General features: G+C 35.4%; 1 protein-coding gene across 13 annotated transcripts in view; it reads left to right on the top strand.

The window, feature by feature from the left end:
• NEK1 (NIMA related kinase 1) overlaps positions 1-18,131 on the top strand; it is a 214,055-nt gene that overhangs the window by 75,227 nt on the left and 120,697 nt on the right. For all 13 annotated transcript variants that reach the window (XM_057302209.2, XM_063603986.1, XM_055111995.2 and 10 more), the window contains one exon: positions 462-564. In XM_057302209.2, the coding sequence (XP_057158192.2) occupies positions 462-564 (103 nt within the window). The remainder of the gene's footprint in view (positions 1-461; positions 565-18,131) is intronic.

Genomic DNA, 18,131 nt, shown 5'->3' with positions numbered 1-18,131 from the left:
TTACTGTATTTTTGAAAATTCATACTTAAAGCATTTGTTCTTTTTGTTAATTTTTTAAATTGCTGCTGTACTGCTTTTATTTGACTTCGCTGCTAAGATTCTTATTATATTTGATACAGAGTTCTGAAATAAACTTGGAAACTTCTCAGATTCTTCCGTAATTAAGTGTATCTAAAATAATTGTATGTTTAAATAAGTAGAATAGATCAAATAAATATAAAAGAAACTGTCTTGTGAAGACTTAGAGTAGAATTATAGATTTTACTTGTATTGAAAATAATAAAGAATGTGATTTAGGTAGTAGATGTCAATATATATATAGTGATTTCTTCATTACAGAGATAGTGTTTCATCAGCCTTCATATTCTGAAATGAAAAAAAAATTTAGGATAAATGTAATTTTTAACTTTTTAGAATATTTTCTGTTCAGGATGGCTGACTTTATGATTTGTTCAAATTAGGCAAAAAGGGCAGCTAGCTGTAGAAAGAGCTAAACAAGTAGAAGAGTTCCTGCAGCGAAAACGGGAAGCTATGCAGAATAAAGCTCGAGCCGAAGGACATATGGTATGAATTTTGTTTGTTTGTTTCTGAGATTTTGAATGTATTAGTATTCCAAGTGAAGGTCTGGAATAAGGTAAGTGTAAGTAAAAAGAATGACAGTCTAACAATCTAGGCATAATAAGAGGCAGTAAAGATACTCAGAAGTCATTTGCAGAGTATAAAATTGTGATATCTTAACTCATTTACCTTCTCTTTTGCTATCTTTTATACCAGGGGTGGAATTCTATTGTTGCTTTGGTTAATTGGGAGTAAGTTCATACCTGTATCCTTCCTTTAAAAGAGTAGAAATGGGTATAGCAACCCAGATATATTAAAGAAATAAGTTCTTGGATTGCTGCATGTTTTTTTTCCCCCAATATGCTTTTGGTTTTACATACTTTTAAGTGGCAAAGAATTTTAGAAGAAAAATGGGAAATAAGTATTTGGGTAAGTATATATGTAAACTATGCATTTGCTCAAAAGCAAATTAGAAGTAGAATTTTAGTAAAGTCTCCAGTTATGCCATTTAACTAAATTAAGTTATGTATCCAAGAAAATATTAAGTTTTTAGGTAATCATTTCAATCATTAAAACTCTTTGTTTTCTCTTTGGTATTTAACAGGATTTGAGGTAGTTAAAACTCTTCATAGTTTGATTTGTAGAGGTACACAAATGCCTTTTGACATTTTGTCTACAGAACAACTGATGATTATGTCTGTCCACTCAGCAACCCATGAAGCAGCACACTCATATAAGAAATAGGTTAATTAGATGGTAATATATTTTAATTAGACTTATTACATATCTGTTGTAAGTTCGTAAGTGGTATCTTTGTGAGTTAATGTAGTTCAATATAGTATGTTTTTTCTTTGAAACAATGTCATAGAAACATAGTTAAAATTTTTGAACAGTTACCCTTTATATTGTTAACACAGATACTTCAATTTGTTTTTCTACATCCGGAATTAATCTGTATTTGTATCTTTCCTCTAGATAGTAGATGAGAACCTCCAGCCTTTTCCTTTGCTCATATCTCCCATGTTAATAGCAGCTGGAATTTTGGTTACAGATTTTTACTTAAAATATTTTTAAAAGAATTGGTAGGCTTACCGAAATTTACTAATTTATTTTCTCAACATCATTCCTTATGTCTTACTATTCCCCCCTCAGTTTATTTTTTTTCATGCTGGAGAATCTGGTAATTTTTTTTTAGAGGAACTTTCCAAGATTTGTTGGAAAATGCTCTTATTTTGTCCTCACACTTGAATGATAATTTGTAATGGTGGTCTGCTGGTGAATTTGATTAGCATTTGTATGTCTGAAAAAGTATTTTGCTTTTGTTGTTAACAAATATTTTGACTGGATATTGTATTATAGGTTGAAACTTTTTACCTCTGGCTTGCCCTGTTTCTGACAAGAACTAAGCATTCATTCTTATCTTTTTCCTTGGGATATAATGTATCTTTTTTCTCTACTTTAAAATTTTTCTCTTTATCACTAGAATCAATTTGATTATGATGTGGTTTGTGTATTTTTTTTTTTTTTTTTGAGACAAACTCTCACTCTGTCACCCAGGCTAGAGTGCAGTGGCGTGATCTTGGGTCAGTGCAACCTCTACCTCCCTGGCTCAAGTGATTCTCATGCCTCAGCCTCCCAAGTAGCTAAGATCACAGGTGTGTACCACCATGCCCATCTAAGTTTTGTATTTTTTTAGTAAAGATGGGGTTTCACCATGTTGGCCAGGCTGGTCTTGAACTCCAGACCTCAGGTGATCCATCTGCCTTGGCCTCCGAAAGTGCTGTGATTACAGACATGAGCCACTGCACCCTGCCTTGTGTAGTTTTCTTCATGTTTATTTTGTATAGGGGTTCATTGAGCTTCTCAGATCTGTGGTTTATGATTTTCATCAAATCTGGAAATTTTTCATCCATTATTTCTTTTTCTTTTCTTTTTTTTTTTTTTTTTTTGACACGGAGTTTAACTCTTGTTGCCCAGGCTGGAATGCAGTGGCGCAATCTCGGCTCACTGCAACCTCCGCCTCCCGGGTTCAAGTGATTCTCCTGCCTCAGCCTTCTGAGTAGCTGGGATTCCAGGCGTCCGTCACCACGCTGGGCTAATATTTTGTATTTTTAGTAGAGACAGGGCTTCACCTTGTTGGCCAGGCTGGTCTCAAACTCCTGACCTCAGATGATCCATCTGCCTCGGCCTCCCAAAGTGCTGGGATTACAGACGTGAGCCCACTGCGTCTGGCCCATTATTTCCTCAAAAAATGTTTTTCTGTTTGCCTCTCTCCCTCTTCTAGGTCTCTGGTACACATATATTAGACCACTTTGTACACTACTAACCATTCACTGATGATGCTCTCTATTTTGTTCAGTCTTTTTTTTTTCTCTGTGTGTTTCATTTTGGGTTGTTCTATTGCTGTGTCTTCAAGTGCATTAATCTTCTGCTATGTCTGTTAATTCTATACAGACATTATATGTTTTCCATCTCAGAAATTGGTTTTTGTTTGTTTATTTTTTGAGACAGAGTTTTCGCTCTTGTTGCCCAGGCTGAAGTGCAGAGACATGATCTCCGCTCGCTGCAACCTCTGCTTCCTGGGTTCAGGAGATTCTTTTGCCTCAGCCTCCCGAGCAGCTGGGATTACAGGCATGTGCCACCATAGCCGGCTAATTTTTTTGTATTTTTTAGTAGAGATGGGGTTTCACCATGTTGGCCAGGCTGATCTCGAACTCCTGACCTCAGGTGATCTGCCAGCCTCAGCCTCCCAAATTGCTGAGATTACAGACGTGAACCACTGTGCCCAGCCAGAGATTGAATTTTTTATGTTAAAGTTGATTTGGATTGTTTTTATACCTTCCATGTCCCCCACTTTTCTTCATGTTCTTAAACATACGGAATATAATTACAATAGCAGTTTTCATGTCCTTATCTATTAATTCTGCCATCTTTGTCATTTCTGAGTCTCTGTTGATTGATTTTTTTCCCTAATTGGGGTCATCTTTTTTCTTTACATGTCTGGTAATTTGTAGTTGGATACCAAGCGTTGCATATTTTATAAATATTTGTGGACTTTTTTCTGGGATTGCAGTTAAGTTACTTGGAAATAGTTTGAGTCTTTCAAAGTTTGCTTGTAAGCTTTGGCTGTAAGCTTTGCCAGGCCAGTACAGAACAGTCTTTAGTGCTAATTTGGCCTCACTACTATAGCACTACTCTTTTGAATACCCAATGCTTTATTGATTTGGAGGTCTTTTCAGTTTGGCTCTTGGAAACATGAGACATTTGCAGCCCTGATTGAACCTCAGGTATTATTGACAATATGCTGTTTGTCATTTAGCAGGAAGCTCTAGGGACCCTCTTTAGATCTTCAGCACCCTTCCCCCATGCAGCTCTTTCTTCTTTGCAACTCTGTCCTGCAAATTTGAGTGTTCTTCAATTTTCCGAGGTCTGAATGATGTTTCCTCAACTAAGGGGACTGCCAAGCTCTGTTTGGTTACCTTCTCTCTGTGCTGCAGCCAGGAAACCCTTGCCAGTCAGTAAGGTGGGCAGCTGTTGGGTTTACCACCTTTGTTTCCCTTCTCTCAAGGATCACTCTCCTGTGCTATCTGTTGTCCAGTGTTTGAAAACCATTTCATATGCTTTGTTCAGACTTTTAGTGTTTAAGATGGGAGGGTAGATCTGTTACTTCATTATGGCTGCAAATGAGCCTCGAATGATAATTTGGCTGGATAAGGAAATATAAGTTTGAAGTTTATTTTCCATAGAACTTTAAAGGTTCTGCTTTATTATCTTCCTACTTACATTGTTGCTAATGAGACATGTGATGTTCTGGATCTTGTTGTTTTATAAGGAATTCTTTCCTTTCTCATAACTCTTAGGACTATTTTTCTGTCCTTGACGTTCTGAACTTCACTTGAATATTTCTCAGTTGTTTTGTTTTGTCTTACTGGCTTAAGTTTCCACTGAATGCTTTCAATGTGAGTACTTATCTTCAATTCTAGGGACATTTGAAATTAAAAGTTCTTCAAATATTGCTTCTACATTTTCTCCTCAAGAGGACTCCTATTAGACTGATATATTAGAACCTCTGCATGTAATGTACTTTAAAAAATCTTTTTCTCTCTTTTTACTGTGTTTTGGAAGGATTTCTAGGCCTGATGTTCCAGCTCACTGGAATATATTCTTTGGTTTTGTCTACTCTGCCATTCAGCTCATCTAATGAGTTTCCTTTTATTTCAAAAATTTACGTTTTCATGTCCATGAATTCTAATTAGTTTTCCCATAGAACTCTTTTCTTATGTTTTCATTTCGCTGGTAGTATATAATTGTTGTAAAGTCTTGTTCTTAGTGTGCTGTTGACTATGTTACTTTGGTTTCTTCCACTTTAAAGTTTGTTAGGTATTTCATAGTGTTGGTACTCCTCAAATGTTCTGCACCTTTGCTAGTGTGTTCATGATTGGGAGTATGAATTTTACTGTTCATTGCCTTTGTTTGGGTGACTCCCTGGGAAGATGGCATTGTGCTAGTGCCACGATCTGTTCTCTGCAGTTTTCAGTGAGAGTGAAGGATGAGTGGGACATACTGATATTCTGTCCTTTCTACAACCAGCCAGAGAAGACTATGATTTTAAAAGGCTCAGGTGATTAGGTCAGTCCCACCAGATAATCTCTTTATGTTAACATCAGTCATTGCATTTAACACAAAATCTGTCATATTCACAGTCCTGGGAATTATGCAGGGTTGACCCAATGGAGTACAGGGAGATAACAGAAACCTTGGAAGTTTCCTTAGAATTCTGCCTACTATACTCCCTTTGCTTATAATTTTAGAGCCTACATCTGGAGACAGTAGATTAGACTAAGTAGAGGAGCTACTCTTTTTTTTTTCTTTTAGTTCCCTTTCTCCTTTCCTTTTTCCTTTCCTTTCCTTTCTTTCTACAGGGACTCACTCACTCCCTGACTGGAGTGCAGTGGCACAATCTCGGTTGATTCTTCCACCTCAGCCTCCCAAGTAGCTGGGACTACAGGCGCATGCCATCATGCCCGGCTAATTTTTTTTTCATATTTTTTTTTTTTCAGTAGAGATGGGGTTTCACCTTGTTGCCCAGGCTGGTCTCAATTTCCTGGACTCAAGCAATCCACCCTCCTCAGCCTCCCTAAGTGCTGGGATGAGCCACTCAGATATGAGCCACCATGCCCAGCAAATAGACTTTATTTTTTATAGCAGTTTTAGGTTTGTGGCAAAATTGAGTGGAAAAGTACAAGGATTTTCTATATACCTCATGCCTCCACATATGTGTAGCCTCCCTCGTTATCACCACCCTTAGCAGAGCAGTACATTTGTTACAATTGACGAACCTACATTAACACATCATTATCACTCAAAGTCCATAGTTTACATTACCGCTCACTCTTGGTGCTAACATTCTATGGATTTAAACAAATATATAATGGTATTTATCACTATTGTAATGTCATACACTGTAATGTTTCTCTGCCCTAAGAGGAGCTACTTTTAAGTGCTGTTTTTAGCAACATACTTCGTGTTAGAACATAGTAACCCAGGCTACCATACAAGAGCCTTTTTTTATAATTGGCTTTATTAACATATAATTTAAATGCAATAAAATTCTAAGTGTATATCTCAATGAGTATTGACAAATATATATAGTTACGTAGCCGCCACCATCATCATATGTAAACTGTTCCATTGCCCCCCTAAAAGTTTCCTCATGCCCCTTTGAAGTCAGTCATCTACTCACCGCCATCAGCTGTAGGCAACCACTGATCTATTTCCTGTTACTATAGTTTTGTCCTCTCTAGAATTTAATACAAAATTATGAATCATACAGTATATAGTTTTCTTGTGACTGGAGTGTTATCACTAGTTAGTTGTTTTTTATTCCTAAGTCATATTCCTTTGTATGGATGTGCCACATTTTGTTCAATTTCTCTGTTGATGAACATTTGTGTTGTTTCCAAAATAGATGCTTTTAAAGCTCATCAGAGTTACGTGATCATTAAATTCACTTATTTATATACATACCTATAGAATTGGCTAGCCTGTCTTCCCTATGGAACCGTATTTTCTGAGTTAGCATATCCCTCCTGGTTGTGTGTAACTGAACTAGTGACTGTTACTACACTTAGACTTCTGAACACTGCTGGAGAAAATTAAAGCTATGATGATTAATAATGTCTGTTTCTCTGGTTTCAACCATTTCCTTCTATTCTATGCCATACCATCTCTTACTTTCGGGCCTTATTCCATCGCTTATCTACTTAAGAAAGTTTCTCCTCGACTTTGCTTCTTTACCGGTACTCTCCTATAGCATATACACATACATATATATAATATATGTATACATAATATATATGTAATACATATATGTATGTAGTATATATATTTTCAAATTTCTCACATCATTAATTCTGCATACGTCTGTAGTTATCATCCTGTCTCTTTCTTCCTGTTCATAGCCAGACTCTTCAAATGAATGAAACACCTGCTGTCTCTCCTTTCTTATCTACTATTTAGTTTTCAATTTATTGTTAATAGTTTATCATCATATCAAAGAAGTCACTGCTATCCATCTTGCCAAATATAATAGACTATTTTTAATCCTCATCTTACTCTGCCTCTCTGTGACATTTGATCATGAACTACTACTTCAAAATTTCCTTCTTCCACGATACCATATTCTCTTGATTTACCCTTTATTTCTCTGGCTACAATTTCTTAATGCCTTCTATAGAATTATTTTCTTCTCAGTCTTTAAATGCCAATATTCTCTGCAGCTCTGTCCTTGCTATTTTCTCACTATAAATAATATCCTGGAGTGATCTCACTGATAATTCTACCAGATGACTTGAAAATCTATATCAGTAACTCATGACTCTCCTAACTTCTGTCCTGTTTATCTAGTTGCCTTCTGAATGTTGTTTCCCAGGTGGTGCACTGGCACCTCATTTTTTGCATATTTTATTTTCAAATGATCATATAGTGATATAGACTTTTTTCCAGGAATTTTAACACATGTATAAATTCATGCAGCCAGCACCACAATCAAGTTACAGAACAATTCCATCACCCCCCCAACACTTATGCTATCTTTCTGTAGTCACACTCTCTCCTTCTACCCCCAACACCTTGGCAACCATTTTATATTTTCCAGAGTGTCTTGTAAATTGTATGTATGTATACATACATATGTTCCTTGACTTATGATGGGGTTACATTTTGATAAACTATTGTAAATTGAAAATATTTAGTCAAAAATGTATTTATTGCACTTAACCTACAAAACATGGCTTAGCCTGGCCTACCTTAAACATGCTAAGAACACTTACATTAGCCCACAGTTGGGCAAAATCATTTAACACAAAGTCTATTTTGTAATAAAGTGTTCAATATCTCATATAACTTATTGAATACTGTACTGAAAGTGGAAAACAGAATGGTTGTATGGGTACTTAAGGTACATTTTCTACTGAATGCTTGTCACTTTCACACCATTGTAAAGTTGAAAAAGCATAAGTCAAACTATCATAAGTGGGAAACTGTCTGTACACGTAATGGTATGTTGTAACCTTTTGTGACTGGTTTCTTTCCTGCACTGTAATGATATTCATGCAAGTTGTTGCATGTATAAATAGCTTGTTTCATTTTGCTGCTGAGTAGTACTCCATTGAATGGATGTACAACAGTTTGTTTATCCATTTGCCAGTTGTGGGACATTTGAGATGTTTCCAATTTTTGATAATTATGAATAGAGCTGTTTTGATCATTTATTTCCATAGGATAAATACCCAGGAGTGGGTCTGCTGGGTCATATTGTAAGTGTACATTTAACTTGATTTTTTAAAAACTCTTTTTTCCAAAAGTGTTTCAAACATTTTGCATTCCCATCAGCATTGTACTCGAATTCCAGTTGCTCTGCATCCTCATCAGCATTTGTTGTCAGTGTTATTTTAGCCATCTAAACCATGTATAGGAATATGTCACTGTGGCTGAATTTGGATTTCTCTAAATGTTAATGATGTTGAATGTCTTTTCATATTTGCCATCCTTATATCCTTTTAGAGAAAGGTCTTTGTCCATTTTAATTGTATGTTTTCTTATTCTTTAGCTTTGAAAGTTCTATTATATGTTCTGAATACAAGTCTTATATTGGATAAATGATTTGCCGATACTTTCTCCTAGTCTGAAACTTAGCTTTTCATTCCCTTAACAGAATCTTTTGCAGAGGATGAGGCTTTAACTTTGATGAAGTCCAGTTTGTCAATTTTTTTGTTTGGATCATGCTTTTCGTGTTATGTCTAAGAGCTCAGCTTATCCAACAATCATGAAGATTTTTTATTTTTTCTTCTAAAGTTTTTATAGTTTTCATTTCCACCTTTAGATTTATGATCCAGGAAGAAGACATTTATTATAATAAAATACACATAACATAAAATGTACTCCCTTAATCATTTTAAAGTATACAGTTCAGTGGCATTAAGTACATTCACAATGTTGTCTTCCTTGATTTCTATTTTGCTCTTTTTTTTGTTTTTAAATTTTTATTGATACATAATAGTTATACATATCTATGGGATACATGTGATATTTTGATATAAGCATACAATTTGTGATGTCTTGTTTTTTGAGGTAGCAACTTAAAACATTGAGTTGAGACCTTTCTTCTTTTCTGATAGTGGTATTGCATTTTATAAATTTCCCTCTAAGCGTTGCTGTAGCCATATTCTACAAATTTTCTATGTTGTGTTTTCATTCTCATTCAGTTCAAAATGTATTCTAATTTTTCTTGAGATATTGTCTTTGGCCCATGGATTATGTAAAAGTATTCTGTTTAATTTCCAAGTGTTTTAAAATTTTCTTATTATCTCTGTTGTCGTTTTCTGGTTTTATTTCATTTTGGTCATAGGACATACTTCGTAGGATTTCAGTTAGTCCTTTTACGTTTGTTAGGGTTTGTACTTTGATCTAGTGTATGATCTGTCATAGTGAATGTTCCACATGTACTTGAATGGAATGTTTTTCTGCTATTGTTGGGTGGAATATTACTTTTATTAGATCCAGTTGGTGGATGTTTTATTCTTCTTGATCCATACTGATAGCCTATCTACATTCTATTTGATACTAAGGAAGTCTTCAAATATAATTGTGGATTTGTCTGTTTCTCCTTTTAGTTCTGTCAGTTTTTTCTTTCTTTGTTTTCTTTTGCAGTGTAGCAAGTTACCACAATTTAGCAGTTTATCTCACAGTTTCTGTGGATTAGGAGTCTGGATACAGCTTAGCTATATCTTCTACCTGGAGTCTCACAAGACTGTAATATGGTCAGCCAGTATGCATTCTTATCTAGAAGCTCATTTGAGGAAAAATTTATTTCCAAGCTCTTTCATGTTAGTGAGATAATTTATTTCCTTGTGGCTTAATGAACAAGGGTCCCAGCTGCTTGCTGGCTGTTGACTTGAGGTCTCTCTCAGTTCCTAGGGGCCACCTGCATTTGTAGAGACATTTCTTGACACATGGGCCTCTTCAACATGTCTGCTTGCTTTATCAAGCAAGGGCAACCTGTGGAGGGTGTATGCTAGCAAGGGCAGAATGGTATATAATGTGACAATTACAGGAGTGACATCCATTACCTTTGTCATAGTCTGTTGGTTAAAAGCAAATCACAGGTCCTCCCCACACTCTCAGGAGGGGATTTTACAATATTATAAACATTAGGAGCTGGGCATCATGGAGGCCATCTTATAGTCAGTAAGGAGTATCCTTGGTAATTTTTTGGTTTGAAGATAATTTTTTTATAGTATTATACCCATTCCAGCTTCTGTCGTGTACTGTTTGTGTGGTATATCTTGTTCCCTTTTACTTTCAATTTACCTGAATGATTGTTTGAGGTGAGTTTTTTACAGTGAATTTATAGTTTTTTTATGTGTTTTTAAAAAATGTAGTCTAACAATTCCTATCTTTTCATTGGTGTGTTTAAGTAATTCATTATTATACTTAAAGACATTTAATGTAATTATTGATATGTTAGGATTTACGTCTCACATTCTATTATTTGTTTTGTGTTTATACCCTATGATTTTGTTTCTCTCTTTCCATTTCCCTGCTGCCTTTAGATTATTTGAACACTTTAATATTCCATTTTAATTAATCTGTTGTGATTTTGACTATATTTTTGTTTTGTATAATTTCTTTGTGGTTGCTCTAGGTGTTAAAAATACATACTTTACTTTTTACAATCTGTTTATAAACAATATTGTACTATTTCAGTTGGAACATAGAAATCTTTCCAACATAGTAGCTTTACCCTCTCCCCTTTATGGTATAGTTGTCTTGTATTACGTTAGCACACATTAAAATAACACCAGGAAATGTTATACCTTTTCTTTTAACTGTCAGACACGTTTAATAACTCTAAGAGAAAAGGAATACTTTGTTATATTTATACAAATACTTATTTCTATTACTTTTCTTTCATTCCTAATGTTTCAAGTTTTCTTCTTTTTCCCTTTCCCTAAAGAAATTCGTTTAGCAGCTCTTAGAGATCAGGTCTGCTGACTGTAGATTTCTTTACTTTATTTGAGAATGTCTATTTCATCTTCATATCTGAATGGTGTTTTCACAGGATGTAATATTCTTGGTTGACAGCATATTTCTTTTCTCACGTAAAAATGTTACTTTCTGGCTTTCTATCCTCCATAGTTTTCAGTGAGAAATTCTCACCTGAATGTTCAAATGCTTTTTCTCTTGTAGTTAATCTTTTGTTTTCCTCTGGACGCTTTCAGTATTTTTTCTTTGTCTTTAGTATTCAGCAGTATGATTAAGTCATCTCTGGAAATGGATTTTTGGGGATTTTTTCTATTTATGGTTTGCTAGTTTCTTGAATTTACAAGGTTATGGATTACACCAAACTTGTCATGTTTTAAGCCATTATTTCTTCAAATACTTTTCCAACACTGCGCTCTTTCTCTTCTTCTGGTTCTCTGATGGCATGAAATGTTAGACTTTTTGTTTTTCTCCCACAGGTTTGTAAAGCTTTTAAAGAGGTTCTAACAGATTCAGGTCTTAAACCCAATTATGTGTTTTCTGATATTTTAAAATATCAAATAAGCCTGAACAATTATGATTAAATTCTGAGTCTGAAGGATTAACCCTCTGAAATTAGTAACCTGCTATAGTCAAGTTATTTGAACAGTGTATTTATTAACTGCTTTGGGAAACCACAGTGAATTAAAACAGGTTTCTATGGGAAAATGTAAATAGTTTTTAGGTTGAATTATAGTTTAAAGAAATCGTGTATTTCAAAATAATTTTATGTGCTTTTGTTTACTTTTATTTTTATTTTTTTTAGAGACGGGGTTTCCCTCTGTCACCCAGGTTAAATTGCAGTGTTGCAAATCTGTAGCTCACTGCAGCCTCACACTTTTAGGCTCAAGTGATCCTCCCACCTCAGCCTCCTGAGTAGCTGGGTCTACAGGTGCTTGCCATCGTGCGTGGCTAATTTTTTAATCTTTTTGTAGAGTTAGGTCTTGCTGTGTTGCCCAAGCTGGCCTCAAACTCCTAGCTTCAAGTTATCCTCCCATGTCAGTCTACCAAAATACTGGACTACATGCATGACCCATTGTGACTGGTCTCATGCTTTTTGATGAATTTAAAATTTTCCCTGTATAGGTAACTGAAACTTTAAAACAAAAAATGCAGTTTAGGGAAACTCTATCAAGAAGACTTCAAGCCACATGTTTTTTGTTGGTAGTGGTTTCGTGTGTATGTGTGTGTCAGAGGGAAGGTGGGTTTGCTCTGAACCTTATTAGTAAAATTAATTAAAATGACTGAAAATCTACTCCTGATAGTAATTCTTTGTAGTGGGGATTTTTATTCCAGTGTTACTGGTTTTAAAACTGGCCCAGAGTTACTAGTACTTTGCCCAAGATCACGTAGTAATGCCCAGAAACAGGGTGCAAACCCAGAATGTCTGACTCTCGAGATTATGCTTTTAGCTGTTTGACTATGTTGTTTGTTCCTTTTTAAATGGCATATTACTGTTTGCTTTAGTTTAGGTAAAACTTGTAGATAAGGCAGCATTGCAAAGCGGGGGCAGGCAAATATTTTCCTGTAAAAGGCCAGAGAGTAAATATTTTAAGCTTTAAACCATATGGTGTTTTGTACAACTGTTCAACTCTTACCATAGTAGTAAAAGGCTAAACAAATGAGTGTGGCTGTGCTCTAGTAAAGCTTGATTTTGGAAATAAGACAGCAGACTAGATTTGACTTGTTGATAATAATTTGCTGATCTTTGCTATAGATTATCCTGTATAGTAAATTAGTTCTTCAACGCTAAGTTTATTTTGAAAAGATTATTTTTTTCAGATCTTCTTTAAAAATATTCCTTTATTATTCTAAAATAACATTTGGGCTGGGTGCGGTGGCTCATGTCTGTAATCCCAGCACTTTGGGAGGCTGAGGCAGGCAGATCACCTGAGGTCAGGAGTTCGAGACCCGCCTGGCCAAACATGATAAAACCCCATCTCTACTAAAAATAAAAAAATTAGCTGGGCATGGTGGTGCGTGCCTGTGATTCTAGCTACTTGGGAGGTTGAGGCAGGAGAATCACTTTAACCCAGGAGGTGGAGGTTGCAGTGAGCCAAGATCGCACCACTGCACTCCAGCCTCGGTGACAGAGCAAGATTCTTTCTCAACAAAATAAAATAAAATAATGTTTGGTACATGGAAAAGAATATGTGTAATATGTGTGTAAATTAAAAAGCAAAATAATATACCCAGAAGATTGAACACTAATAAGTAGCCTGTGTACTCTTCCCTAACTCAAGGATTGGCAAACATTTTTCTGTAAAGGGCCAGATAGTAAGCATTCGTGGCTTTGCTTGGCCATAAGGTCTCTATCATAGCTACTCAACTTTGCATTATGGCACAAAAGCAGCCGTAGACAATGTGTAAATCAGTAAGCATGAATGTGTTCCAGTACACTGTTTATGGACACTGAAATTAGAATTTCCCATAACGTTCATGTGTTGTGAAATATCCTTTTCATTTTTCCATACCATTAAGAATTTGAACACCATTCTTAGCTTTTGGACCATACAAAAACAAGTGATGGGCTGGATTTGGACCATGGACCATAGTTTTCCAACCCCTATTTCATCTTTTTTCTCCACCTTTCCCTGCAGGTAGCCATTATCCTGAATCTGAATTTATCATTCCTGTAGATTTCTTAAAATACTCTTTTTCACACACATATGCGTGATTAATCAGTACCTTGTTCTGTTTGATTTGAGTATTATAAAAATTTTACTGTATGTAGACTGAGACATTTTTCATTCAACATTTTTCTTTTTTTTTTTTTTTTTGAGATGGAATTTCGCTCTCGTTGCCCATGCTGGAGTGCTATGGCACGATCTTGGCTCACTTGCAACCTCCGCCTCCTGGGTTCAAGCAATTCTGCTTTAGCCTTCCAAGTAGCTGGGATTACAGGCATGCACCACCACACTCAGCTAATTTTGTATTTTTAGTAGAGACAGGATTTCACCACGTTGGTCAGGCTGGCCCCAAACTCTTGACCTCAAGTGAGCCACTGTGCCCGGCCCATTCAACATTTTTCTAAGATTCATTCATATTGTCAAGTATTGCTGTATGATATTCCATTGTGTGACTGTACCACAATTATTCTCCTGACAGTAATTATTTAGGTTGGTTCCAGTTCATCTTTGAACATTCTTGTAGATATATCCTGGTACACATGTGCAAGAGTTTTTCTTGGTTATCTTCTGTTGAATAACTTAACAGAAGAACCTCTGAATTTTACAAAAATGATGAAACAGCATTATTTCCCTTGAGAAATGTTACTTTCTTATTAACTCATCTTAAATCATACTGTGTTTATTTATACTAATGGAAAACCTACCTTACAAAATGTGCAGTTAACTGTTAAAACTTTTCATTCATTCTTTCATTGATTTAATTTTATACAGAAATTAATGACTGTAATATGTTAGGTTTCATGCTAGCAGGAACATATAAGCAGTAAAGGGAGATAGACAATAAACCAACAATTAAGTAATAATAACTATTTATTGAAAGCTTATTATGCCAGGCATCGTGTTAAGCAATTTATATGCATTACCTCTATATTAGTCTGCTAAGGCTGCTGTAACAAAAGACTACAAACTAAATGGCGTCAACAACACAAATTTATTATCTCAGAGTTTTCAGGGCAAGAAGTCCAAGATCAGCGTGTCAGCAGGGTTGTGTCCTTCTGGGGGCTTTGAGGGAGAATCTGTTCCATGCCTCCTTCCTACCTTTTGGTTATTGGATGGCAATTTTTGACCTTCCTTGGTGTATATTATCAGCATCCTGATCTCTGCCTTCATCTTCATGTTGTGTTCTTGCTGTGTGTGAGTCTGTCTTCAAATTTTCCCTGTTTATAGGGACACCAGTCCTACTGAATTAGGACCTATTCTGATGACCTCATTTTAACTTGTGAAACATCCTATCTCTAAATAAGGTTAATTCTGAGGTACTAGGGTTTGAGACTTCAACATATGAATTTATGAGGGGCACAGTTCAACATAGCAATCTCTTAGTCTTTCCAACAATCCTGTGTAACTGTGTCAAACTTTGATGTGCAAGTCATGTTATAGAGTATGTTGCAGTGTAAAAACCTTAGCTATCAAAAAGTAGTTTCTGCCCAGGTCCAAAAAGAATGGCATAGACTCACTTTTCCCTGTTCCTTCCCTCTAAATATAACTAAATACCCTGGAAATTATTTAGCATACAATTATAATTGGATTATAAATGCCAGAAAGAAGGTGAGCGGCTAGAGACCTCGGGACTTGAGAAATAACACCAGGGTTCTCTGGGTTTTCTGTCTCCCGTATATCTTGGACTGGGTATTAGAGAGGCCTGCAACCCAGATCCACTAGACAAAAAACAATATTAAACAAGAAAAGCCTGCTCTTACTCACCAAAGGACTGGAAAAGGGGAATCCCAACAAAGATAGGGAACCTCAACATTTTCCTGACACCAGGGACCTGATGAGTGATTCAAGCTCAGGACAGTGGTGAAGCCTCAGGCTATCCCTGCCCCACTCCACAACTTATTCATGGTACTTCCACCATGGAAGTCTCCCAGCAACAGCCGGTAGCCCAGAGAAGCAACTTCCATTCTCACAAGACAGCAGCAGCAGTGATTGAACAGGAGCTCTGGAAGCACCAGAAGAATGAATCAGACCAGAAGAGTATCACAAGTTTTCAGAAAACCGAACTGCAATTGAAACTAAAGCCCACAAAAGTAGGCTAGAAGCCGATTGCTAAACTTTGACAGGCTACTTCCTGCATAAAATAGATTAAGCAGGACTATGAGTCTTCTAACATAATAACTTGTCAAACCAAGCTGAATGCAGCAAAAACACAATTTATGTGAGAAATGACATTGATTTGACATTCATATCAAGATGAATCAGATGTAGGAATTACCTGACAAGGGTTTTAAAGTTGCTGTGATAGAAATGCTTCAACAATCAATTATCTTAAATTATCTTAAAATGATAAAAAGGGAAAACCTCAGCAAACAAATAGAAGTTTTAAGGAAGAATTAAATGGAAATTATGGAACTGAAAAACACAATAATCAAAATTAAGATTCACAGATTAGACTCAGTAGTACAGTGGAGATGATGACAGAAGATAGAATCAATGAACTTGAAGACATACCAGTTCAGTTCTCTATCTGAACAACAGAGAGTAAAAATACTGAAATTATCAGTCCCAAGAATTTATAGGACAATACAAAAATTTAACATTGTATCTTCAAAGCTTAAAGGACAGGAGAAAGTATGTGACCAAAAAATGAAGAAATAATGACTGAAAATTTCTCACCTATAGATTTAAGAAGCTGAGCAAATCCTACAATAAGATAAACTCGAATCCACACTAAGAAATGTTTTTAAAAAGACAAATCTGAAAAATGGGAGAGAGAAATGACACATTCCATATGAAAGTACACCAATTTGAATAACAGCAGGTTTCTCATCTGAAACCATGGAGTTTAGAAGGAAGTGGTACAACATTTTTCAGGTGCTGAAAGAGGAAAAAGTACTATCAATCTTTAATTCTATATCTGACCAAAACTGTCCTTTTGGAATGAAGTAGAAATAAAGACACTCTCAAATGCAGGAAACTAAAAGAATTTGTTTGTAATAGAGCAAAATTAAGTTACTAAGGACAAAGAGATAAAAAGAAACAAGGTAACAAAAGAATCATGCACTAAGAAGTTATTGCAATCCTAAATATGTATACACCAAATAACCATACTTTAAAATATAGAGAGCAGAAACTAATAGAGCTGAAAGAAGAAATAAACAGGTTCACAATTACAGTTGAGACTTGAACATCCTGCTCTCAGCAATTGATAGAACTACTAGACAGAAAATCAGCAAGGATATAGAATAGCTAAACACCATCACTAACCACCAGGATCTAATTTGCACTTACAGAATATTCCACTCCACAATAGCAAAATACACATTTTAAGCACCCATCAAAAATTCATCAAGATAATATACTGAATTATAAAACCTTTACAAATATAGAGAACAGTGGAATTAAACTAGAAATCAGTAGCAGGAAGGTGACAGGAAAATCTCCAAACATTTAAAAATTAGCACACTTTTAAATAAACCATGGGTCAAAGAGGAAATCTGAAAGGAAATTTAGATGTACATAGAACAGAATGGAAATAGACACACAACGCACAAAAATGTGTGAGAGCTGAAGCACTTCTGTGAGGGAAATTTATAGCACTAAATGCAGACGGTAGAAGAAATGTCTCAAATCACTGTAAATTCCTAACTCAAAATACTAGGAAAAAAAAGAGCAAAATATTCCCAAATCAAGCAGAATGAAGTAATTAAGAATAGATACTGATAAAATTGAGACCAGTAATACTATAGAGTAATGTAATGAAACAAAAAACTGACTCTTAGAAACATAAAAGTGAATTTGATAAGTCTCTAGCAAAATTGACAAAGATAAAAAAGACGCAAATCACCAATATCAGAAAAAAATGGGTATAATTATAGATCTTGTAACAATTAAAAGGATAAATTCAACTTTACATTCATAAATTCAACAACTTAGAAGAGATGAACCAATCCTATAAAAATCGTAAACTACCAAAACTTAGCCAAGTTGAAACAGATATCTTAAATTGTCCTATAACTGTTTTAAAAGTTGAATTCGTGATTCAAAAACTATTGAAAATCTCTGGGCCTAGATGGTTTCACTGGAAAATTTTACCAAACATTCAAAGAAGAATTAACACCAATTTGATACAACACTACAATCTGTTCCCAGAAGTAGTAGTGGAGTGAATACTAATCAACTCATTTTGAGACTGTATTACCCTAATACCATAACCAAAGACAGCACAGAAAAGCAAACTACAGACCAGTATCTTTGATGAAATTAAATACAAAAATCCTTGCCCGGCGCGGTGGCTCATGCCTGTAATCCCAGCACTTTGGGAGGCCGAGGCAGGTGGATCACCTGAGGTCAAGAGATCAA

This window comes from Pan paniscus, chromosome 3 (genome assembly GCF_029289425.2).
Source record: "Pan paniscus chromosome 3, NHGRI_mPanPan1-v2.0_pri, whole genome shotgun sequence".
Taxonomy (NCBI): domain Eukaryota; kingdom Metazoa; phylum Chordata; class Mammalia; order Primates; family Hominidae; genus Pan; species Pan paniscus.
Note: the sequence above shows the minus strand (reverse complement) of the source record. Positions and strands in the feature narration are given on the sequence as shown.